The 24,272-nt window shown below is 44.4% G+C and overlaps 1 protein-coding gene across 6 annotated transcripts in view; it reads left to right on the top strand.

Moving 5' to 3' along the window:
- Nucleotides 1-1,494: 1,494 nt before the first annotated feature.
- Nucleotides 1,495-24,272, top strand: part of ACSL3 (acyl-CoA synthetase long chain family member 3) — a 68,570-nt gene continuing 45,792 nt past the window's right edge. The window contains exons 1-2 of one of the 6 annotated variants that reach the window (XM_064286643.1): nt 17,221-17,365; nt 19,345-19,402. Coding sequence is in view for 1 of the 6 variants with exons in the window: in XM_064286640.1 (XP_064142710.1) it covers nt 19,328-19,402 (75 nt within the window). In the remaining 5 variants the exon portion in view is untranslated. Of the gene's footprint in view, nt 1,622-17,219; nt 17,366-19,325; nt 19,403-24,272 lie in introns of those variants that run through there. The other 5 variants (XM_064286640.1, XM_023541090.2, XM_010601656.3 and 2 more) reach the window with 5 other exon arrangements.

The following is a 24,272-nucleotide window of genomic DNA, read 5'->3' as shown; positions in this document are numbered from 1 at the left end:
AATTGGCCTAGGACCCAAGGTGAGTAAGCTTTCTTTGTTCGGTGCATCCTCACCCCACCCAGTAGAAGTTCGGGCTGCCTCCTTGATTGTGAGACTCTCCTGGGAAGGGAGCCCTAGCTTTTGCCTGAGGCTGGATGAGTTATCACCTTTCACCTACTTAGAAAAGTTTTACATCAGAGCAAGATTTACTACACAAGGAGCTCTTACAGCTCCTTCACTACTTAAAAAAGAATAAAAACAAAACAAAACAAACCGTGGTCTTATTTCCTGTGGCATCCAATTGAACTTTGTGCACAGACGAATTAAATAAAACAGGGTCCAGTCTGTTAATGGTAAGGGTATTCAAAGTCTTTTGAATTTAAGCTTATAATGCACTGCAGTTGTTGTTGTTCTTTCTTGGTCAGGGTGTTTTTGGTTTGTTTGTTCGTGGGGAGACACTCTACCTGTGCTGGGTAGTTTTTTTTTTCTTCTTCACTGTGCAGTGCTCAAAATGAAATACAATGGCAAATTCTAAAATCCAGAAACACTTTAAGCTTAAGAAGAACGTTCAAAAACAATAATGTGGAGTAAACTTTATCCTTTGAAAACAAATAGCAAAGTTGTATAAATATTGAGTGCATTTAGGGAAGAATGGCTTTACTTACTAGGCTAGGGGAAACCAAACAAAAATAATGCATTGAACAGGTTTTGAGTTTTTGAGCCTCCCTCTGCCCCAATCCTTTTCAAAAATCATCTTATTTCACAAAACTTGACAGAAATTTGTGCTACAAAAGGATAAAATACATTTAATCCGTTGAACCACGGAAAAATAAGATGCATATAAATTTCATAACCTATGTGAAGATTTTGGAAACCCTGGTGGCATAGTGGTTAAGTGCTGCGAACCAAAGGGTCGGTAGTTCAAACGCGCCAGACGCTCCTTGGAAACTATGGGGCAGTTCTACACTGTCCTATAGTGTCGCTATGAGTCGGAATCGACTCGACGGCACTGGGTTTGGTTTTGTTTTTATGTGAAGATTTATACAGTATGGAAGCAGTTTCATAGCAGGCTTGGAGTTCTTTTTGGGGGGGGGGCGGTGGTGGTGGTCTCATCCCCTCGGGTCTGGAAGCCCTTCTCCAGCTCCCACTGCACTGGCCTCCTCCCCTCCCACGTCGCGGCCGCAGAGTTGCGGCTCCGTCCCCGCCCGCGCCGACGGCGGTCAGATCCCGTCAGCCGCTGCTCAGCCGAATGACCGGTAGTAACCCCGCCCCGCCTCCGGCCGCCAGCGCCGCACTCCGGGCCGGAATTCTATAGGCCCAGCCCTGCACGCGCCACCGCCCGCGGGCCAATGGGAGGCGGCCTCTCTGCATATGCAACGAGCGCCGGCCGGGCTGCACCGCCCGGGCTGTTCGGCTCAACAGACGCTGCACCGCCGGCGCCTAGAAACGACGCGCGTGTTGTCACCCGGCGGGGGCTCGACGAGGCGGCAGCGGCGGACGGGGGAGCGGAGGCTCGCCCCCTCTCGGTGCGGCCGCGGCGGCTGCACCAGGGTCCCCAGAGGCTGCAGCGGGGCGTGGATGCCCCGGGCGCGGTCACGCCTGGTGGGCCCGAGGCCGGAGCAATCGGGGCCCCCGCGTCGCGGTGAGTGCGGCGCCGGTTGTGGGGTCGCGGGGCCGTTTGGCTGCGCGGCCTCCGCGTGCTGCGGCTGGACCGGGGGCGGCCCCGGCCTGCAGGGCACGGCCTGGGTCCCCGACGTCGCCGCGGGCTTCGTTCCCAGAGGCGCCCCTGGCCGGCCGTGGCCCGGTGGGGGACGCCTGCGGTGGGCTCCGGGGGCAGGTGACGCGGGCCGCAGCCGGAAGCCCACGTGAGCGGGGAGCCGCAGCCCTGGCGGCGTAGGCCGCGCGGGGTCGCTCCGGTGCCTTGTCGGCGGGGCGGCCGGGGGGCTGGCAACTTCATTCCGTCGGCTCCGGCGCGGCCTGAGCGGGGCTGTGAACGTGGGAGGAACCGAGCCCCGCGATTTCAGAAGACCCGGGGCTGGAGGGGCGGTGCTCTCTGTTAGGAATGGGGTGTGTGAGGTAGGTCGACCTAGGTATTTGTTCTGGCCGCGACCCGTGGTGGCGGCGCTTTAAGGAGGACCGATGTTTTGGGGCTGAGAGCTGGATGTTTACTTTTCCCTAAACGTGATCCAGTTAACACACTAGTGATAAGATGTGTAGCACTTACGGCGTGTTTACTAGCATGGGCGTGGGCCTTATCAGGTCCGTTTAGCAGATGAACCTGAGGCACAAGAGATGAGCTGGCTTGCCCAGGTAGCACAAAAGATAAGCTAGCTTGCCCAGGTAGCCTGGTTCCAGAAAATGTGCTCTAAAAACGGAAAGGGCCCAACAGCGTCCTTAAAATGATACAGAAGCCCGAGAGGGAATAGGCCTTGTGAAAGTGATCACAGCTGAATAAAATAACGAACACTTGATGTTTATTGAGACTTTATTCCATGCCGTAGGAGTCTCTGGGTGGTGCAAATAGTTGAGTGCTCAATTATTAGCTGGAAGGTTCAAACCCACCTAGAGGCGCCTCGGAAGACAGGCCTGGCGATCTGCGTTGTGGAAGGGCCACAGCCTTGAAAACCCCGTGGAGTGCAGTTCTGCTCAGCACACATGGGCCTCGCCATGATCGGCCTCGACTGGAAGGCAGCTAACAACAGTTTCAGGCCATACACAGCCCAGAGTTCTTTATGCAAGGTATCTTTACCTTGTTAACAATGCTCTGGGTGGTGTTGTTCCCATTTTACAGGTGGAGAAGCTGCATCTTGGATACTTTCACTTGCCCCAGATCACAGCTAGTATGAAGCTGGAATTCAGCTGGGCTGCTCTGAATCTCAGCTCTAGCATCTAACCACTGTCCTTTGCTGCGTCTCGTTGGTGGCTGGCTGAGTAGTTTCCACAGTAGGTTTTAGGCTGGATGGCCAGGAGAGTTGCAGTTTAATGGTACCGTCTTTAATGGGCATTGCAAGCTTTTTTGTTACCTCAGGTTAGTTCTGAGAGTTGAAGAGTGCTGCTGAGTTGCTCCCGAAAGTGTATTTGAAGATTATTATAGGGAAGAGGTGTTGTGGTGTGGGAGTCTGCTCATACAAAACTTTATTCTTTTGTTTTTTGGCAGCCCCTCAGCTTTCCGGGTGAGTAAGGCTTTCAGTCACTATGGCACACTTTTTCTCTTTAGACTTGTCCTGGTTTCTTCTTCCATAAAGAGGGTCGGTTCAGTGGGATGCAGTGTGGTTGGTGTAGGGCAGAGAGATCCATTGGACATGGGGGTGGAGGTAACAAGTCACCTAGTGTCTTTGGGTCTCAGTTACCAGATTTGTAAGACATTGGACTGGATGAGTTAAAGCTCAGATATCACGAGTGTGAAATGTCTTTCTCCAAGGAAGGGCAGCTGGATGGAAGAAACGAAGTGACAAATCATGAGGGAAAAATCATGTTCTTTTGGGTTAGGTGAGTCATATCTTAAAGCCTCAAGATCTCTGACATTTGCTTATGTGCATCCCTGCTGTCCTAGAGCTCGAAGAGGGACACCATTTCTGATTTAGGGTAAACTGACCAGTTCATCCTTCATTCAGTTAATTACTCAGCTAGAGCTTTTTAACTCATGTTATATGTCAGGCATTGTATTAGGAGCTGAGAATACAGCCGTCAACCGAATTGATGTGATCCCTGCCCTTATGGAGGAAACAGGCAGAAAGGAAATGATCACACAAATAAATATGAATATGTAATTGCAAGTGATAGTACATGCAATGAAGGAAAAGTACTGTTGAATGAAGATCATAACAAAGATTGTGATTTAGATCAAAATCTAGACTGGGGAGCTTTTTTGAATTGATTGACTGACAATCTTGCATTCAGAGGCAGTGATTAAACATACATAAGGCAAGAACTTGAGAACTTTTGAGTAACAGTGAATAACTTTTCACTTCCCACGCAATATCTGTTCCTGCCCAGATAGTCACTCTGGCAAGATAGAAAAATGAGGTAGGGAACCGTTTGAAGTAATCATTCAGCCTGCCTTCAGGGTGCTTAAAACTTAAAAGAAGTATACTTGTGGTAAAACATTTTTTGTGTAAAACATTTTTTCCGTTTCAGAATGAACAGTTGGGAAGTGAGAATCTTTCACGTGAAGTTTGGACTTGAGGAGAAGTTTGGATGATGTAGTTATCTATTGTTGCTGAAACAGAAATACCGCAAGTGGGTGGCTTTACCAAACAAATTTATTTTCTCACAGTTTAGGAGGCTGGAAGTCTAAATTCAGGGTGCAAGCTCTAGGGGAGGGCTTTCTTTCTCTGGGGGAAGGTCCATGTCTCTTTTCAGCTTCTGTTTCTTGCAGCCTTCATGTGGTAGTGGCCTGGCATCTGTCTTCCCCCATCTCTGCTTGCTCTCCTCAGTGCCTGATCTCCTTTTATATCTTAGAGGTATTTACTGAGTGCCATCTGCATGCAAAACATTGTGTTAACTGTACCGTGTGGAATAAATAAAAAGATGAGCCTGACAAAGTGCCTTCTTTCAAGGAGATTTCAGTTTAGTGAATACTAATACAGTCATGCGTCGCTTAATGTCCATGATACGTTCTGTGAAATAGGGTGTTATGTGGTTTGGATGTTGTGCGAACACTGTATTATATACTTAGCAAAGCTATACGGGATACCTTTTGTTTCACTCCCAAATTTATGCTTGTCCTTTGCCTCTTGCTGCTGCTATGACTAGCACTGGTTTTCTTGCATTTGGGAGACATGATGCACTTCACAGTAATATTTTGAAAGAAAATTAAACAGAGAAATAAGGCTGCAACTGTTAAAGAGGCACGTGATACATGCGATTGGATGCTGCTGCCTACAAGGCAAGGCAAAGTTACACGGCGTACTTTTTATTTGTGAGTAGGGAACGCTGACATTAAAATAATGGTAGAAAGTACAGTACATACATAAGCAAGTAACATAGGCGTTTATTATGACTGTCAAGACATGTGTTGTAGGCTGTATATGTACTGTTCATTGCACAACTGGCAGTGAGTGCAGTTGCTTCGTATACAGGAGACATGAGATACACGTGTTGCATGCAGGAAGCTGTTTCATTCGCTGTGTCTGGTTAGGTTATGACCTTACGGGACCACGGACATATATGCGGTCGGACGTTGCTTGAACGAATGTTATGCAGCACACGACTACTTAAATTTGTTGTTTTTTCAAAATTACTGTCATATGCTAGCTTATTTGATGAGCAGAAATATTGAGAAGATGGAGATTTAGAGGGAAAATTGTCAGGGCATGGTGATAAGTAGTATATGGGGTGAGAGAAGGAGGTTTTAGTGATTACTAGGTTTCAGATTCATGCAAAGGATAGGATACATATACAATTCACTGAGATGGGGTTTATTAAGAAAGAACTGGTTGTTCAGATATGGGGAGAGCATGACTTCAGTTTTGGAAATGTTGAGTTGGAGCTGCCTTTGAGACCTTAGAGCTCAGAGAATTGGGTTGGGCATTTACCATTTTGGAGCTATCTCTATAGATGTGGTAGCTGAAACCATGAGCATGGGTAACAAACTAAATGGGGAGACTTCAACTAGAATTTACTTGTACTTGAACATAAATACTTCAGGGAGCATTTTCCTTTAACATTCCTTCATAGCAATCATCACTGCCCTGTTAGAGTTCTCTTAGCATCAAGAATATAGAGGAATTTGGGATGCCATAATCTGCTAATTCCATTCCCCCCTTTCTTTAAAAAAAAAAAAAAAAAGAAAGAAATATTCGTAATATTTAAGCCAGTAAAAGAAATCCACCACCTTCTCCCAGATCCTCCAGTTAACTGTTGCTCTGAATTTGGTGTTTATTATTTGTGTTTATTTCTTTACAGTTTTACTACTTGTCTGTATTCCCAGAGTATAGTGTTGTTCTGCATCTTTTTAAACATTATATAGATAGTATCGTATGTGTGCATATTATATGTATGCTCCTGGCCTGTGGTTGTGACTGGTGGTGTGGCATTGTCCATGTCATGCCTGATGGTGTGTCGTTATCCACAACGCTTCGCCTTCCTGGGCCTTAGTTAGACCCTTGGTGGCACAGTGGTTAAGTGCTTGGCTGCTAACCAAAAGGTTGGTGGTTTGAACTTACCAGCCGCTGCATGGGAGAAAGATGTGGCAGCCTGGTTCCATAAAGATTACAGCCTTAGAAACCCAACGGGCAAGTCTGCTCTGTCCTGTAGGATCTCTATGAGTTGGAATGGACTCCAGGGCAACGGGTGTGGTTTTTTTGGCGGGGCCTTAGTTTCCTTGTGTATAATCATTTCTAGTTCAAAAATGTTAGGATCTGCTTCTCCATTACTGTTGTCTAAGACATTTTATTTTTAACCTCCCTTTCTTTTATTCAGCTCAGGGTTTTTGTTATCTGTGCCATACTTCTTCCTTTGGTTTCTTTGATACTTTATTAATTTTCTTTGTGCATTTCCCTCTGTATATTCATTTATGTGCTTATTACATGAATTCACTGGGGTATCTGCCTGGTGTCTTCTTCTTCTTCAGACATCTCAATAAATAAGATTCTCGGAAGTCATCCCAGAGGCAGTAGGCAGTAAATAGTTGGAACCAAAGGTGAGACCGGCACTGACTATCATTAGGAGTTTATAGGCATTCCACCTCAAGATATAGGTAATTAATTACAAAGAAAAAATTAGTGCCATAAGAAAGTGCCTGTAGAGTACCCTGAGGGTTCAGCAGTGGATAGAGAAGTAGAGCCTGTTAAGGTTTGGATATCAGAGAGTGCTTTAATCATATAGATCTATCTGCTTTCATAGATTCTGAAATGGCCCTAAAGTGAATAATTTGAAAAAATTAGATCCCCAAAATTCTAGGTGAGAAATTTTTGAAGTGTGTCATCAATGTCTGTATTGAAGTGAAGATAAAAGAAGACCAACTGAGAATTGTGACAGGGCTGACTGACAGGACAGCTGTAGATTAAGTATGGGTTCTTTTAGAAAGGGCTGTCTTGAAGATAAATCTTTACTCAAGCTTTGGAGGAGCTAAGGTGACCTTGATGGGAAGTGGAATGAGTGACAACATGTAAAACACTTTAAAAACTTATTGACATTAAAAAAAAAAATTACTAGAATTTGGATGTACAGAGGAGAAAGAAGGACATTTCAGGTAGAGTGAGCAGAGGCAAAGTGAGCAAAGGCAGAGTCAAAGACAGAGGCGGGTCAGGAGAACAGAGATGATGAGAGTTGATTGAGTATAGAGTGTATGAAGGAGAGAATGGGGTTGGGGTGGGAGTTGAAAGGTAAATTGACTTTAAGTTGTGAAGGACTGTAAATGCTTAGCAGAGGAGTTTGGAATTTTTTTTTTTTTCCTGTGGGCAATAGGAGGGAATTGGACTCTTGAGTAGGGAATCAACGTGGTGAAATTTGGGTTGTAAAGGAGTGGCATTACCACACTGGCAGTATGGATGTAGGATGCATTGATGGGGGAGGGAGGGTGAGATTCGAGCGGGAGAACTAAAGAGAAGGTTGAATTCACCACGTGAAAGGAGTAAGGATTTCAACTGCAGAAGTTATAGTAAGCGGGGCAGGGCTGAATGATTGAGAAATAGAATCATCAGTTCTTAGTGACTGGATGTGCTGAGGATAAAGGAAGGGAAATTTCTCCAAATGCTTTGGGTAGTGGGAGGGTGGTGAGAGCATTAACAGACCAGAGAAACTGGTAGGTGGTGGGAAAGGTGCTGTATCAGTCCATGGACTGCGTATGGGTGTCATTTGGGGAGATGTTTTTTTTTATAGTACAATGTCATCCCCACCTCTGTAGAAACTGAGGCCATTGTCACACTGTTGTGGGAGAGATTTTTTTTTTTTTTTTGTAATTGTACTTTAGATGAAGGTTTACGGAACAAACTAGTTTCTCATTAAACAGTATACATACTGTTTTATGACATTGGTTAACGACCCCACGACATGTCAACACTCTCCCTTCTCAATTTTGGGTTCCCTATTACCAGCTTTCCTGTGCCCTCGAGGAAGCCCTGGTGGCGTAGTGGTTAAGTGCTACAGCTGCTAACCAAAGGGTCGGCAGTTCAGACCCGCCAGGCGCTCCTTGGAAACTCTATGGGGCAGTTCTGCGCTGTCTTATAGGGTCGCTGTGAGTCGGAATCGACTCGGTGGCACTGGGTTTGGTTTTTTATTACCAGCTTTCCTGTCCCCTCGTGCCTTCTAGTCCTTGCCCCAAGGCTGGTGTGCCCCTTTAGTCTCGTTTTGTTTTATGGGCCTGTCTAGTCTTTGGCTGAAGGGTGAATCTCAGGAGTGACTTCATTACTGAGCTGAAAGGGTGTCCGGGGACTGTACTCTCAGGGTTTCTCCAGTCTCTGTCAGGTCAGCAAGTCTGGTCTTTTTTTTTTTTTTGAGTTAGAATTTTGTTCTACATTTTTTTCCAACTCTGTCTGGGACCCTCTATTGTGATCCGTGTCAGAACAGCCAGTGGTGGTAGCCGAGCACCATCTAGTTGTACTGGACTCAGTCTGGTGGAGGCTGTGGTAGTTGTAGTCCATTAGTCCTTTGGACTAATCTTTCCCTTGTATCTTTAGTTTTCTTCATTCTTCCTTGCTCAGTAGGGAAGATCTTAATGTAAAGGTGATAATTGAAGAAGGAGTGAGAGGAGTTGCAGGAAAGAGAATGGAGAGAGAAGAGGAGAATAGGCAACAGACCCTTGGGGCAGGTGGACCAGCAAGGGATACGGGGAGGATAGAGGGGAAGCAAAAAGTAGTACCAAGGAAGGCAAGGAAAGAGAGTTTACAAGTTATTTTGACTACAGGTCCTTTCAGAGTCAAGAAGGAATGAAGGCCCAGGGGGAAAAAAAACAATGGATTTTGCTACTGCAGTCATTTCTGCTCTTAGAGGCTGTGTCAGCAGCTGGATTAGCCAGGGTGTTTGGAGTGAGCAGGAGGAGTGAGTGGAGGTGGCAAGTGTATTCTAAACTTGGTGGTTCTGGACCCAAGTTGTCAGTCTGTCTATATTTTTCTCAATTTTTTTTTCAAGAAGTTTGGTGATGGGTGTAAAGAGACAGCAGTGAAGTAGCTTGAATGAAGTTAGGGTCAAGGTGCATGTTTGAGGATGTTATGAAGGAGGGGGGTGGGAAAGAGATATGAAGAGGCTTGAAAATAACCTTGGAGCAGGGTTCTAGAGATGGGTGACTAGCTTTCTGTCTTCTCTGGGAACACGAAAGATGGAGTGGCAGTGGGAAAGTAATTGTCACTAGGGACCCACTAGGCGTTGTCTAGGGCGGCCCCAGTTAAGGCTGGCTCCCCTAAGCATGTGAGTTGAACCTGACTGGATAACTGTCTCTAGCTGGTAGCTTGAGGGTAGGCGTGGAGGAAATGAATGAATTTGTAACAAGAGGTAATATTTTAGAGCTTTAGGATGCTCAGAGCACTTATCAAGGACACGATTGCCAGGGAAAACACCTTAGAAACGATTGATTGGTCCCTAGCACCAGGCCTCTGGGAGCAGGTGAGGCAGAAGGGAGCTGGTGGCCCAGATGGGATGGCAGAAAAGAACCACTGGGTGAGGGGAAGAGAGGGACTGACGGAGCCATTTACAGTTTTTTGTTTAGTTGTTTAAGAGTTGAATTGGTTTTCCAGTGATAGGAATCTTTTCTCTTTGGGATCACAGGTATGAAGTGTTCCATTTTTGGGTCACCGTGCTGTGCTATCATGACATTTCCCCCTGTTTTTGGTGAACATAATGCTCATCGTAAGAAAGGTGGAGTTCTAGGGAAAAAACGTAAGTAGGGCAAATACTCAACAGGGAGAGGTTCACCATTCAGAATTACAGGTGCACCTCAGAGTATACAATGGATATACTAAGAAAGTTATATAATTTTTATAGAAAGAAAATTAGAATGTGTCTGGAAAATTTGTTATTTAAGTAAGTCATTGTTCTTAATATCTTCCTCTTTTCCTTCCTCCCTTCATCACCCATTTGGTGGATACTTCCACCAGGCACTGTACTGGTGGGCTCCAGGGACGGAGTGCTGAGACAGGTGCGATTCCTCTCTGGTGCTCATTCCTTAGAATGGAGAAGATGGATATAAGCAGGTCTACAAAGAGTTATTTGATTACAACCGCGATAGGTATTGTGAAAGCAAAGTTCAGAGTCGGGAACCTGGCTGGGGTTTCTCAGGAGGCTTCTGTGAGGAAGTGGCGTTGAACTAGAGGGAAGAGGGAAAATCCAGGTGAAGGAGGTGATGGTGAGGAGGTAGGCAACTTTGTAGGCAGAGGTTCACAGCCGCCTGGGGGTAGGATGGTGGCCTGACACGTGGAAGATCGGAAAGAAGCGCAGAGGGGCAGGAGTGCATGCAGAGGTGGTCTGAGATGAAGGTTAGTGCGGAGGTAGGCAGGGGCCACACCACGTGGAAGACACAAAGCTATAGCCCTCTGTTCACTTAAAAGGCAAACAGCCAGAGCTGAATGGGAAGATTGGGAAACTTGTGCCACTGACTGGCCAGTCAAGCTAGCATACTTCTTTGGGTCTCGGTTTCTACAAAAAGAAGTTTAAATTTTTGACCCTATAGGACGGAGTAGAACTGCCTCATAGGGTTTTCAGGGAGTGGCTTGTGGATTTAGACTGCTCATCTTTTGGTTAGGCAGCTGCACCTCTTAACCACTGCACCACCAGGGTTCCAGTTGTAAAATATGGAAGCAGAAAAGTTGAATTCTTAACTTTTTTCTTTTTGTGGTTTAAATTGTATGATTAGGAATGTTAGAACTTACCACAGCTATTGTTAGGAGTTATTAAAGCATCTGTAAATGCTTAAAGAAATACACCTAATTACAATTGTTAGGTTGGTTTGGTGTTGCTCACATATTGAGTTAAGGCCAGAGGAAAACATTGATATACATATAAATTATATATATTAATTTTGTTGTTGAGAATACACAGCAAAACATACACCAGATCGACCATTTCTACATGTATGATTCAGTGGCACTGATTACATCTTTGAATTGTAGACCATTCTCATCCTTCTTTTCTGAATTGTTCTTCCCATTAACATAAACTCAGTGCCCCCTAAGATTCCTGTCTGATCTTCCGTGTTGCTGTATTTGATCCCATATAGATAGATCTTAAGAGAGTATACTGCTCATGGCAGACATTTTTTACAGTTAAGCTAAACTAGTGTTTTAAGAAAACTTCAGGGGATTTTTTTTTTTAAATAATTTTTATTGTGCTTTAAGTGAAAGTTTACAAATCGTCAGTCTGTCACATATGAGCTTATATACACCTTGCTACATACTCCCATTTACTTTCCACCTATTTTTTTTTTTTTAATGAGTCAGCCTGCTCCCTCCTTCCAGTCTCTCCTTTCGTGACCATTTTGCCAGTTTCTAACCCTCTCTACCCTCCCATCTCCCCTCCAGACAGGAGATGTCAACACAGTCTCAAGCGTCCACCTGATCCAAGTAGCTCACTCTTCGTCAGCATCTCTCTCCAACCCATTGTCCAGTCCCTTCCATGTCTGAAGAGTTGGCTTCGGGAATGGTTCCTGTCCTGGGCCAACAGAAGGTTTGGGGACCATGACCGCCGGGATTCCTCTAGTCTCAGTCAGACCATTAAGTCTGGTCTTTTTATGAGAATTTGGAGTCTGCATCCCACTGTTCTGCTCCCTCAGGGGTTCTCTGTAGTGCTCCCTGTTAGGGCAGTCATCGGTTGTGGCCGGGCGCCATCTAGTTCTTCTGGTCTCAGGATGATGTAAGTCTCTAGTTCATGTGGCCCCTTCTGTCTCTTGGGCTCATAGTTATCGTGTGACCTTGGTGTTCTGCATTCTCCTTTGATCCAGGTGAGTTGAGACCAATTGATGCATCTTAGATGGCCGCTTATTAGCGTTTAAGACCCCAGATGCCACACCTCAAAGTGGGATGCAGAATGTTTTCATAATAGAATTTATTTTGCCAATTGACTTAGAAGTCCCCTTAAGCTGTAGTCCACAAACCTCAGGGGATATTTTTGATTTAAGGTTTAAAGATTATCTCAGGGCAGTAGTTTCAGGGGTTCATCCAGCCTCCATGGCTCCAGAAAGTCTGGATTAGACTGGACAATATTTTATAATTCTGTAGAAGTGTGTATTTCTACCATACATATTTTAAATGAGTGTCTTTATTATCTAGGTTTATTATTGTTACTTGTGTAAAAAATAATATACTTGAATTGGTCTGCACAGGTCTAGTGTTTTGACATTTTAGTACTGTTTCTGTATAAATTTGTAGACCTGACAGGTCACTCAGGCTAGCCCACAAACTGTTTGGAACCAATTGAGTCATTGGGAGTAATTATTGTTTAGTAGGAATGGTCCGGAAAACTAGTATGTGAATAACAATTTTGTAAATTATATTTTAACACATAAGGGGATTTTGTCATTGAAGCAAAATGTAGAGTTACTCTGTGAAGTGAATTAGTTCTGATTTCTCTATATTTTTTTTTAAGACCGAACTTGTCAGTATTGAGATTTTAAAAAGCAAAGCATACTTGGGTTTCCTTTTTGATGAGGAAAATCAGTATTGGCATTTGTTGTTTGATTAGATACTAACTACACTGGCTCCTACATAGATGGTTCTTATGCATCTGAGTATTATTTTAGTCCTAAATTGATTTTGTAGGCATATAACAGTTCTTTTGTTTTGCAGTGAGGTTTCCGAGTTGCAGAATACCCAGTATCAATTTGGCAAAAATGGTGAAAAGTTCCTGTTTCAACCATAAAAATTTCTAAAGTTTTACTTACTTTACCATTATTGGGATTGCAGTGATCCTCATTCTGGACCTTGAGTGATTGAGTAAACGAAAAAAAAAAAAAAAAAAAAAAACCCAAAACCAAACCCGTTGCTGTTGAGTCGATTTGGACTCATGGCGACCTTCTAGTTTAGTGTCTATAGCTTTATAATTTACAATGGCGTGGGATAAGGAAGGCTTTCGTACTGTAACGCTGGAAAAACAAGAGCTTTGTTCCTCTTCCTTGTGGGGACTGGCTTGATCCCTGTATTATTATTACCTTTTTTGGGAGGAGGAGGGGCAAGGAGCCCTGGTGGCACAGCGGTTTAAGCACTCAGTCCATTTCCTTAATGCGTTATAACTTTCCGTATTGCTAGTGTGTTGGGTCTAAGAATCTGCACTTACACTAGATCTGCCACGTGAGCTGATGCCTGTTGAGATTGCTTAGCACATCTAGAAATTCTAATGTTTAGTTTTAGAAATTCTAATGTTTAGTTTGTGTGTCACTCTCAGAGGCATGGAAGGAACAGCTGTTCTGTCCGACAGTATCTTGAGGTGAGAGTAGTGGCTGGATGGGGGTGCTGTGGGGGGTCAGACAGGGAGATCATAGTACCCCCAGAAGAAGTAGAGATTGAAGTGGGAAAGAGGAGTGACAAGGAGTGACAAAGAGCTTGAGCTTTGACACCAGACTGCTGCTTGACACCAGATCTGGCTCCACGTCATTCAGGTTTGTGATCTAAGCAAGTTACTTAACCTCTGAGCTTTAGCATCCTTCAAGTGTGCTCCAGGGTGTGTGCGTGACTAACAGCTAGGGTGCTGGAAGGAAATGTTAGACATTCTTTTTTTTTTTTCACATTTCTACATTTTGTACGTGATTTGTAATGTTTATAGTAATCAGTTCTGCTCTGTCCTGTAAGGTTGCTGTGAGTCATGATTGACTCGGTGGCACACAACAACAGCACAGTAGGACATGTACACAATGTTAAAGGTAGACGCTTTCTGTTCAGAGTGCCCGCAGTTTTTGCTGAGAGGGGCTTGTGGTCTTCAGAGTTCAGAGACCACAGTCTAGTGGATAAAAGGTAAGCTCCTGCTTGGAGGCTAGTAGTTCGGGGGCAACTTTAGGGATGAATTGAGGTTGGGGTGGGGTTGAAATGCTTGGGTTACTTGACTCTGGGCACATTTGAGTTGCCTTGTAAGAAAGAGTCTTTCTTATACTGTGTCATGCATTAGATTACTTGGCAGAAATTTGTATGGGACACCACCTAGGACCTGAGTCAGTCTTAGGGAATTGCCCTTGATGCGTGAGTAATTTATCCACAGATAATTGGGAGCTGACTTGTATGCATGTTTACATTAATAGTGTTTATATTAAATGGTAGTAAAAGACAGGTGTGTTAAAAATAGGCAGTTAATTACAGTTTTGTCTCTTGTTTTTAACCTCTTCAGGTAGCTTTATGAAATTATCGTATCTGCTAGCTATTTAAGATAAGTCTAAAACATAATGTGTTCTTTTTGGGCTCTTTAAGGGAGAATAGCTATGTTTATCCTTCCACTAGACAGAAAGCTCCGCTGGACAGAAAACGCCATTGCCGTTGAATCGATTCTGACTCATAGTGAGCCTATAGGACAAAGTTGAACTGCTCTAAAGGGTTTCCAAGGCTGTAACCTTTAAGGAAGGAAACTGCCAAATTTTTCTTCTGTGGAGCAGCTGGCGGGTTCGAGCTGCTGACCTTTTGGTTAGCAGACAAGCCCTTAACCACTGTGCCACCAGAGCCCCATAAACCAAACCAAACCAAACTTGTTGCCGCCAAGTAGATTCCGACTCATGGTGACCCTATAGGACAGAGTAGAATTGCTCCATTGAGTTTCCAAAGAGCGCGTGGTGGATTCCAACTGCTGACTTTTTGGTTAGCAACCGTGGCTCTTAACCGCGATGCCATCAGGGTTTCCATAGTTGTGTTTTATTCAGTGTCGCATATCCTGTGCCTGGTATATAGGAGATACTAATGAATGAATCAATCTTTACATCCCTGCCACCTAGCACACTAATGAACATTAGATACTCAGTAAATGTTTATTGAATTGACTTAAAAGAATTTGAGGATATGAAAAGAAAAATATGGGCAAAATTTTAGAAGGCCAACAAACTAACATCAAGATGACCAGTATGCATGTACTAAGAATTGTCTTAGTGTTGGTGAAATATGCATTGCTTATCTTCGTGGATAAAATATACAAATATAATTAAAAAAATATGTGATAAAGGCCCCCGGATACCTTTTTTACTCAGTACTGAAGCCACTCCTAAAGTTCACCCTTTAGCCAAAGATCAGACAGGACTATAAAACAGACAGTAACACACATAGTTCCAACTGTGTATACGAGACTAAATGGCCACACCAGCCTGAAAGCAAGGATGGGAAGGCCGGAAGGGACAGGAAAACTGGGCGAATGGAAACGAGGAACCTGACATTCGAGAAGGGGGGGAGAGTGTTGACAGATTATGGGGTTGGCATCCAGTGTCATAAAACAATATGTGTATTAATTGTTTAGTAAGAAACTAATGTGCTCCATCAACTTTAACCTAAAGCACAATTAAAAAAAAAATTACGTGATAAAGAAGGCAAGACAGAGTGGCTGATTGTTTCAGACCAGGCCAACTGCTTGTTATACTTGTAATAGTCATAACCGCTTGTTGCCTTCTTTGTAGCCTTTGATGCTCCTAACAACACCTTCATCAGCCTTCATGGCTGCCTTTGGCTTCTAGGGCACTCCTCTTCATTCCTTTTCCAAGCTGGCGCTTCTAGTTTCTGTCCTTAATTCTTTGATAAGTATTATAATTGAGTCCCTTGATGGGTGCACACAGTTAACGTGCTTGGCTGCCAACAGAAAGGTTTGAAGTTCACGTCCACCCAGAGGTGCCTTGGAAGAAAGGCATGGCAACCTACTTCTGAAAAATCAGCCACTGAAAACCCTGCAGAGCACAGTTCTACTGTGGCACATGTGTGGTTGCTATGAGATGGAGTTGACTCAATGGTAACTTTTTTTTTTTTTTTAATTTTTAAAAAACATACTGAGATGATCACACCTTCTTCCTCCCCCAACCCCTTTAAAAATTATTAAATGGTGAATGATACTCCTGGAGTGAACTATACTTGGTTATGCTCTATTTATTCTTTTAACTCATTGCTGGATTAGATGTGCTGATATTTTAGGATTTTTTTTTTTTTCCATATTGCCTAGTGAGATTGTCTTACGTGCAGTGTCAGATTTTGGAATCAGCGTTTCACCAGCTTTTGTGAAATAAATTACCAAACTTAGATCAACTCTGGCTTTAAAAAATAGCCTTTAGAACTTCTATCAAAGTAATACCAGCACATGATGAAGGACTTCTTAAAGTAATTTCTTGGCGAAATGTACTTGTGGAATGTGAATTTTCTGAGTTCTTGCATGTCTGAATTTTTTTTTGTTCTACCTGCGATTGGGAGTTTAGCTGGGAGTAGAGGTCTAGATTAAAATTCATTTCCTTCCAGCTGTGAAGGCGCTGTTCATAGTCCTCTAGCTTCCAGTGTTGCTGAGACCGCTGATGCCAGTATGATTCTCATTCCTTTATAGGAAGGGTGACCATACCATCCTGGTTTGTCTGAAACACTGCCAGATTATACAGTTACTTTTTTCCCCACTCAGCCCTCATTAAAACCAAAATGCATTGCCGTCCAGTCGATCCCGACTCATTGCGACTCTATAGGACAGAGTAGAGCTGCCCCATAGTTTGTCTAAGGAGCGCCTGGTGGATTTGAACTACTGACCTTTTGGTTAGCAGCCGTAGCACTTAACCATTATGCCACCAGGGTTTCCCAGCCCTCATCAGGCCCCTTCAACCTGAAGACTAGTGTCCATGCGCTCTGGGGCATTGTTGCAGAACGCTTCCCATAATGTCTCCCTCTTCATTCTCTTTGTTCTTGCTTTCTCAAATTACTTTTTAGTGGATCTCTTTGATGAATTTGATACTTTATTTAAATTTTTTTTACTTCTGTTCCCTGCTTTTGCTTTCCTTTCTGGGAAATATCTCGAACCTCATTTTCTGATACTTGTATTGAATTTTTAATTTCAGCAGCTAGTATTAGTTTCCAAGGGTTTTTTTTTTGGTCTTTCTTATTTTTAGTTCTTCGGTATAGCATCCTGTTAGCTACATACATATACTCAAAGTTTTTTTTTTTTTTTTCCATTTCCTACATTGTCTATTTCCTTAAGTTTCTTTTTCCCCCTTTTTCAGTTTCAGTCTGTCTTTCATCATAGTGGTTTTTCTCAAATGTCTGGCAAATCCAGAATTTCATCATCCTTTGGGTGGTGGTTTTCTGGTTCTGAAATGATCTCCCTGTTCTTAGTTTTTCCCCTTTCCAGTAAAGCCTCAACATTGGCACTGGCTTTGATATTATGAAATAGGTCTGATGATGTCAGCCAGCATAAAACCCTGGATCACGCTTCAGAGACCTGGATAATGTCTCAACCACTTAGTGTGGCATACATTGCAGTGGCAGAGAAGTGCTGTTTCCTGTGGCTGCTGTAACAAATTACTGCAAACGTGGTGAGTTAAACAACAGAAATTTGTTCTCTCACAGATCATCGGTATTACTGGGCCAAAACCAAGGTGTTGCTGGGCTGCACTCCGTCAGGCACTGGGGGAGAATCTGATCCTTGCCTCTTCCAGCTTCTGGTGGCCACCAGCATTCCTTGACATCACTGCCATCTTCAAGGCCAGCATCTTCAGATCTCTCTGCTCCATCACATCACCTCTGTGTGTCAGTTCTCCCCTGCCTCTTTTTATAAGGACACTTGTGTTGCCATTTAGGGCCCACCTGGATAATCCAGGATAATCTCCCTAGCTCTAGAGCCTTAATTTAATCACATCTGCAAAAACCCTTTTTCCAAAAAAAAAGGTAGCGTTTGTAAGTTCAGGGATTAGGGCTTGCTATCTTTGGGTGCCACTACTCAGCCCACCAGAAGTACTTAGTGTTTTTTGAAATTGCCGTTTTCCTGTATGCTGCCGTGCCTTTGAATGTACTGTAATTACTGCCTGGAGTTCTTTCTCCTTGTGTCTTGGCCAGAAATAAATTATTCATCAGGCCAACTCATAGTGCACCTGCCTTGACCTTTTCTTACCCCTCCTTGATAGAGGGCTGCATTTGCCTCTTTTCTCATTACGGCCTGTGTACTTCTCTAATAGTTCTGCCATGCTCAAGTGATTTCGATTTGTATCGTCAGTCTCTACCACTGGGCTAGGAACTTTTCAAGTACTGGGGTCTCATTCCCAGGCTTTAGCATCAGGTCTGGAGTTGGGTAGGCACTCAGTAAATATTTGTATAATAGACTCTTAACATTTATTGAGGACCATTTAAATACCAAGACCTGGCATATGTTGAACCATTAAATTAACAAAACAAAATAAGTAAGTATTGCACGTGTGCCAGAGTTTGTCCAGGGCAAATTTCTCAAAGGGGATTTGCTGGGCCATCGGCATTTACGATTTCACCTTTTGCCAGATGCTGCCAAATTGCTCTCCAAAGTGTCTGCGTTGCACCAAACAGCGCTAGAGATATTCTGCTTCCTACATCCTTGCCAACACTTGTAATTTTTTTTTAATCTGCTGGAGGATTAATTTTTTTTGTTTTTGTTTTTTAGGATCGAATAGGAGAAAATGGTATCTATTGTTTGCATTTCCCTGATAACTAGTGAGGTGACAATTTAAAAAAAAAACTAATGAATATTTGAGTGTTCTGTGCCTCAAAAATATACATAGCCCCCTTTACTAGTGTCGTTTTTTATTTATAGAAATGCTGCAAAAATTCTGGATATGAATCATTTGTTATATGTATTGTGGTTGTCCTCATTTATTTATGGGGCAATCTACATAAGAAATTAACAAAGAAATTAAGGAGATTCCCCCTCCTCCCGATGGATGAATAAACGAATAAACTTGTCTAGAGTTATTAAAAAAAAAAAAAAAATTTTTTTTTTTTAATAGCTGATAAGAAACAGAGCAGGGATTTTGAACCAAGATGTATCTGGTTTTAAGACCTGTCTTTGTTCTGCAATACTGGCTGCCTTGCAGGGAAAGAGGAAATTAATAATCTGAGGCAGTGATGTGTTAAATTTTGATTCAAAATACTTAGCTGCTAGCTCTACTTAATAGCTCTGTGCGTTTGGGCTAATGTTAATTTTTTTTTTATTGACTATATAACCTACCTGCTTCATAGATGATTGAGAAAGCCAGTGAGCTAATGTATAAAAGTGATATATATGTAAACAATATATATTGCTGTGTATATATCTTAGTAATTATTATTATTCTTCACCATTATGAGTGAACCCAGTCTTCATAGTATACTTTTTTGGTGAAAGGTTGCATGATAAAATATAGGTGGTGTTCCCAGGAAAATTCTCCAGAAAATTTTTTGTGAGATTTAGAAGGAGAAATATTTTAAAGAAAAGATTGCTGCTTGGCTCTGACTAACTAGACTGTGAGAAGTAATCTAGTCTTGTTTTTAGCATGTTTGTTTTTGACAGGTACTGGAAAAACGTGCATATCTTCAAAGACACCGGTACCTCCTACCGTTGGCGACTGGTAAAAGTTTAATTTTTTTATTGTAAAATCTTTTTTAAGTGTAAAGTTTATTAAGTTAAATCCAACTGTGGCTAAACTGTCAAAAAAAAATTCCAAATTCTTTTCATTTGTGATCAAAAAATTATGAAAGTTATGAGAATGTAGTTTCCATACTAATTTTAATTCCATGAAAACCCCTTCAAACATTAAGCCATGTTAACTCAGTAGTAGTTATAGAACAATATCATTAATATCATATGCAAGCAAAATTTTGCTGAAGATCATTCAGAAATGGCTGCAGCAGTATATCGACAGGGAACTGCCAGAAATTCAGGCTGGTTTCAGAAGGGGACGTGGAACCAGGGATATCATTGCTGATGTCAGGTGGATTCTGGCTGAAAGCAGAGAATACCAGAAGGATGTTTACCTGTGTTTTATTGATTATGCAAAGGCATTCGACTGTGTGGATCATAACAAACTATGGATGACACTGCGAAGAATGGGAATTCCAGAACACTTAATTGTGCTTATGAGGAACCTTTACATAGGTCAAGAGGCAGTTGTTCGGACAGAACAAGGGTTTACTGATTGGTTTAAAGTCAGGAAAGGTGTGCGTCAGGGTTGTATTCTTTCACCATACCTATTTAATCTGTATGCAGAGCAAATAGTCCGAGAAGCTGGACTATATGAAGAAGAACGGGGCATTAGGATTGGAGGAAGACTCATTAACAACCTGCATTATGCAGATGACACAACCTTGCTTGCTGAAAGTGAAGAGGACTTGAAGCACTTACTGATGAAGATCAAAGACCACAGCCTTCAGTATGGATTACACCTCAGCATAAAGAAAACAAAAATCCTCACAAGTGGACCAATGAGCAACATCATGTTAAACGGAGAAAAGATTGAAGTTGTGAAGGATTTCATTTTACTTGGATCCACAATCAACAGCCATGGAAGCAAAAAAAAAAAACAAAACAAAACACAGAAGCAGCAGTCAAGAAATCAAAAGACGCATTGCATTGGGCAAATCTGCTGCAAAGGACCTCTTCAAAGTATTGAAGAGCAAAGATGTCACCCTGAATACTAAGGTGTGCCTGACCCAGGCCATGGTATTTTCAGTCACATCATATGCATGTGAAAGCTGGATAATGAATAAGGAAGGCCGAAGAAGAGTTGACGCCTGTGAATTGCGGTGTTGGCGAAGGATATTGAATACGTGGACTGCCAAAAGAACGAACAAATCTGTCTTGGAAGAAGTGAGGCCAGAATGCTCCTTAAAGGCAAGGATGGCGAGACTGCATCTTGCATACTTTGGACATGTTGTCAGGAGGGATCAGTCCCTGGAGAAGGATATCATTCTTGGCAGAGTACAGGGTCAGCGGAAAAGAGGAAGACCCTCAACGAGGTGGATTGACAGGGTGGCTACAACAGTGAGCTCAAGCATAGCAACGATTGTGAGGATGGCGCAGGACTGGGCAGTGCTTCGTTTTGTTGTACATAGGGTCGCTATGAGTTGGAACCGACTGGACGGCACCTAACAACAACAACAACAACTCAGTAGTGTTGTCTACCTTCCTCTCCTCAATTTGCATCTCCTTAAGTGTCTGCAAGGGATTTTAACTAGAATGCCTGTTATTTTCCAGAGTTTAGAACTAATTAGACTGATATGACTGTCTAAATATATGATGGTCATTTTAAATTTCTGTTAGTATTATTATAAATTTCTAGGTGGACATTTTAACAGAAGGTATAGGTTCAAGGCCAGAAAAACAGCAGTGGGCTTTCTGTTAACCTATAGAACGTTCTGCATGTTAATTACAGTTGTCATAGTGTAAAAGAAATGTAGTACAATTTTATTACTGTCCTTACTGTGACTTCTGAAATGAATTAAAATTTGCAAAGTTTTGGAGCAAGAGTTTAAGGATCAGTGAGTTGAAAGTTTGGATAATCCCTAGCATTCTGTGAGGTGAAAGTAGAGTTACATAGGACTGTTGTGAGGAATAGCCAGTCCGTGTTGGTACGGTACTTTGAGGAGATTATGAAAGCAATAAACATTTTATCTGGTAGAATCATGGTTGTGGACGTTCATCTTCTATTTCAGAAGCCTCATTTCAAATTCTTCTACCCACTTCAGTTGAACTTATTAGTCAATCTTAATGTTTCCTACTAATCATTTTTTAATTGCACAAGTAATATGTATATTAAAAACAGTAAGTAGTACAGGAGTGTATAGGTGTGAGAAGTTTTCTGTTCCCCCGAATGAGTCGCTAGGGATTACCCCCTAACAATCTGGAGCATGTCCTTCCAGGTCTTTACGTGCACGTGCAAGATTACCGTCGGTTAACGAAGTGGTTGTGATGGGAAAAGGCATATACATTGCCCATTGGTGTGCCGCCACTTTATCTTAGATAATTCTTGTCTCCCTCTACTCAGGAATGTACTTGGCCAAATGAAGGGTGGCTTGAAGTGACTAAGTAAATATATTAGAACATAATACCCCCTCTGCAAATTTCTTTTAGTGGTTAGCGGGTTATGGCAACCCCAAACTTTGAATTCCTAGCTAAGCATGCATTGACAGAGTGTGATTTTCAATAAAATTGAATTTGCAAAGATACTTTATTGAATATTAAATGTTAGGTATTAACTACTAAGGTATTTATCTAAAAATCTGCAATTAGTATTGCCTGTATAGAGGGGCGGTTAGGGCAGGGTGGTGCAAATGGTTAACGCTCTCGGCTGCTAACCGGAAGGTTGGAGGTTTGAGTCCACGCAGAGATGCCTCAGAAGAAAGACCTGGTGATCTACTTCTGAAAAATCAGCCATTAACAAACCTGTGGCACACAGTTCCGCTCTGACACACGGAGTGTGGTTGGGGTAGACGGGGTTCCGCTCTGACACGCGGAGTGTGGTTGGGGTCGACGGGGTTCCGCCCTGACACGCGGAGTGTGGTTGGGGTAGACAGAGTTCCGCTCTGAGACGCGGAGTGTGGTTGGGGTAGACACGGTTCCGCCCTGAGGCAGGGAGTGTGGTTGGGGTAGACAGGGTTCCGCTCTGACACGCGGAGTGTGGTTGGGGTAGACAGGGTTCCGCTCTGACACAGGGAGTGTGGTTGGGTAGACCGAGTTCCGCCCTGACACGCGGAGTGTGGTTGGGGTAGAGAGGGTTCCGCTCTGACACGCGGAGCGTGGTTGGGGTAGACAGAGTTCCGCTCTGACACGCGGAGTGTGGTCGGGGTAGACAGGGTTCCGCTCTGACACAGAGAGTGTGGTCGGGGTAGACAGGGTTCCGCTCTGACACGCGGAGTGTGGTCGGGGTAGACGGGGTTCCGCTCTGACACGCGGAGTGTGGTCGGGGTAGAGGGGGTTCCGCTCTGACACGCGGAGTGTGGTCGGGGTAGACGGGGTTCCGCTCTGACACGCGGAGTGTGGTCGGGGTAGACGGGGTTCCGCTCTGACACGCGGAGTGTGGTCGGGGTAGACGGGGTTCCGCTCTGACACGCGGAGTGTGGTCGGGGTAGACGGGGTTCCGCTCTGACACGCGGAGTGTGGTCGGGGTAGACGGGGTTCCGCTCTGACACGCGGAGTGTGGTCGGGGTAGACGGGGTTCCGCTCTGACACGCGGAGTGTGGTCGGGATAGACGGGGTTCCGCTCTGACACGCGGAGTGTGGTCGGGATAGACGGGGTTCCGCTCTGACACGCGGAGTGTGGTCGGGGTAGACGGGGTTCCGCTCTGACACGCGGAGTGTGGTCGGGGTAGACGGGGTTCCGCTCTGACACGCGGAGTGTGGTCGGGGTAGACGGGGTTCCGCTCTGACACGCGGAGTGTGGTCGGGGTAGACGGGGTTCCGCTCTGACACGCGGAGTGTGGTTGGGGTAGACGGGGTTCCGCTCTGACACGCGGAGTGTGGTTGGGGTAGACGGGGTTCCGCTCTGACACGCGGAGTGTGGTTGGGGTAGACGGGGTTCCGCTCTGACACGCGGAGTGTGGTTGGGGTAGACGGGGTTCCGCCCTGACACGCGGAGTGTGGTTGGGGTAGACGGGGTTCCGCTCTGACACGCGGAGTGTGGTTGGGGTAGACAGGGTTCCGCTCTGACACGCGGAGTGTGGTTGGGTAGACAGGGTTCCGCCCTGACACGCGGAGTGTGGTTGGGGTAGAGAGGGTTCCGCTCTGACACGCGGAGCGTGGTTGGGGTAGACAGGGTTCCGCTCTGACACGCGGAGTGTGGTCGGGGTAGACAGGGTTCCGCTCTGACACAGAGAGTGTGGTCGGGGTAGACAGGGTTCCGCTCTGACACGCGGAGTGTGGTCGGGGTAGACAGGGTTCCGCTCTGACACGCGGAGTGTGGTCGGGGTAGACAGGGTTCCGCTCTGACACGCGGAGTGTGGTCGGGGTAGACAGGGTTCCGCTCTGACACGCGGAGTGTGGTCAGGGTAGAGGGGGTTCCGCTCTGACACGCGGAGTGTGGTCGGGGTAGACAGGGTTCCGCTCTGACACGCGGAGTGTGGTCGGGGTAGACAGGGTTCCGCTCTGACACGTGGAGTGTGGTTGGGGTAGACAGAGTTCCGCTCTGACACGCGGGGTGTGGTTGGGGTAGACAGGGTTCCGCTCTGGCACGCGGAGTGTGGTTGGGGTAGACAGGGTTCTGCTCTGACACGCGGAGTGTGGTTGGGGTAGACAGAGTAATATATTGAGAACTTTAATACATTTACTCGTGCTCAGTGTAGGGCGCTTAGGACACCTGAGTTGGAGGGAGAAGGGTATCAGGAATTGGGGGGGGGGGGGGACATGTGAAAAAGTGCTGTGGTAAAGTGACAAAGGTGAATTTATCTCGGCTATAATTTGCTGAGGCTTGACTGGGTACCCCAAAAAGGAGACTCGTAATCAGG

The sequence above is a fragment of the Loxodonta africana genome, chromosome 6, assembly GCF_030014295.1.
Source record: "Loxodonta africana isolate mLoxAfr1 chromosome 6, mLoxAfr1.hap2, whole genome shotgun sequence".
In the NCBI taxonomy this organism is placed as follows: domain Eukaryota; kingdom Metazoa; phylum Chordata; class Mammalia; order Proboscidea; family Elephantidae; genus Loxodonta; species Loxodonta africana.
Note: the sequence above shows the minus strand (reverse complement) of the source record. Positions and strands in the feature narration are given on the sequence as shown.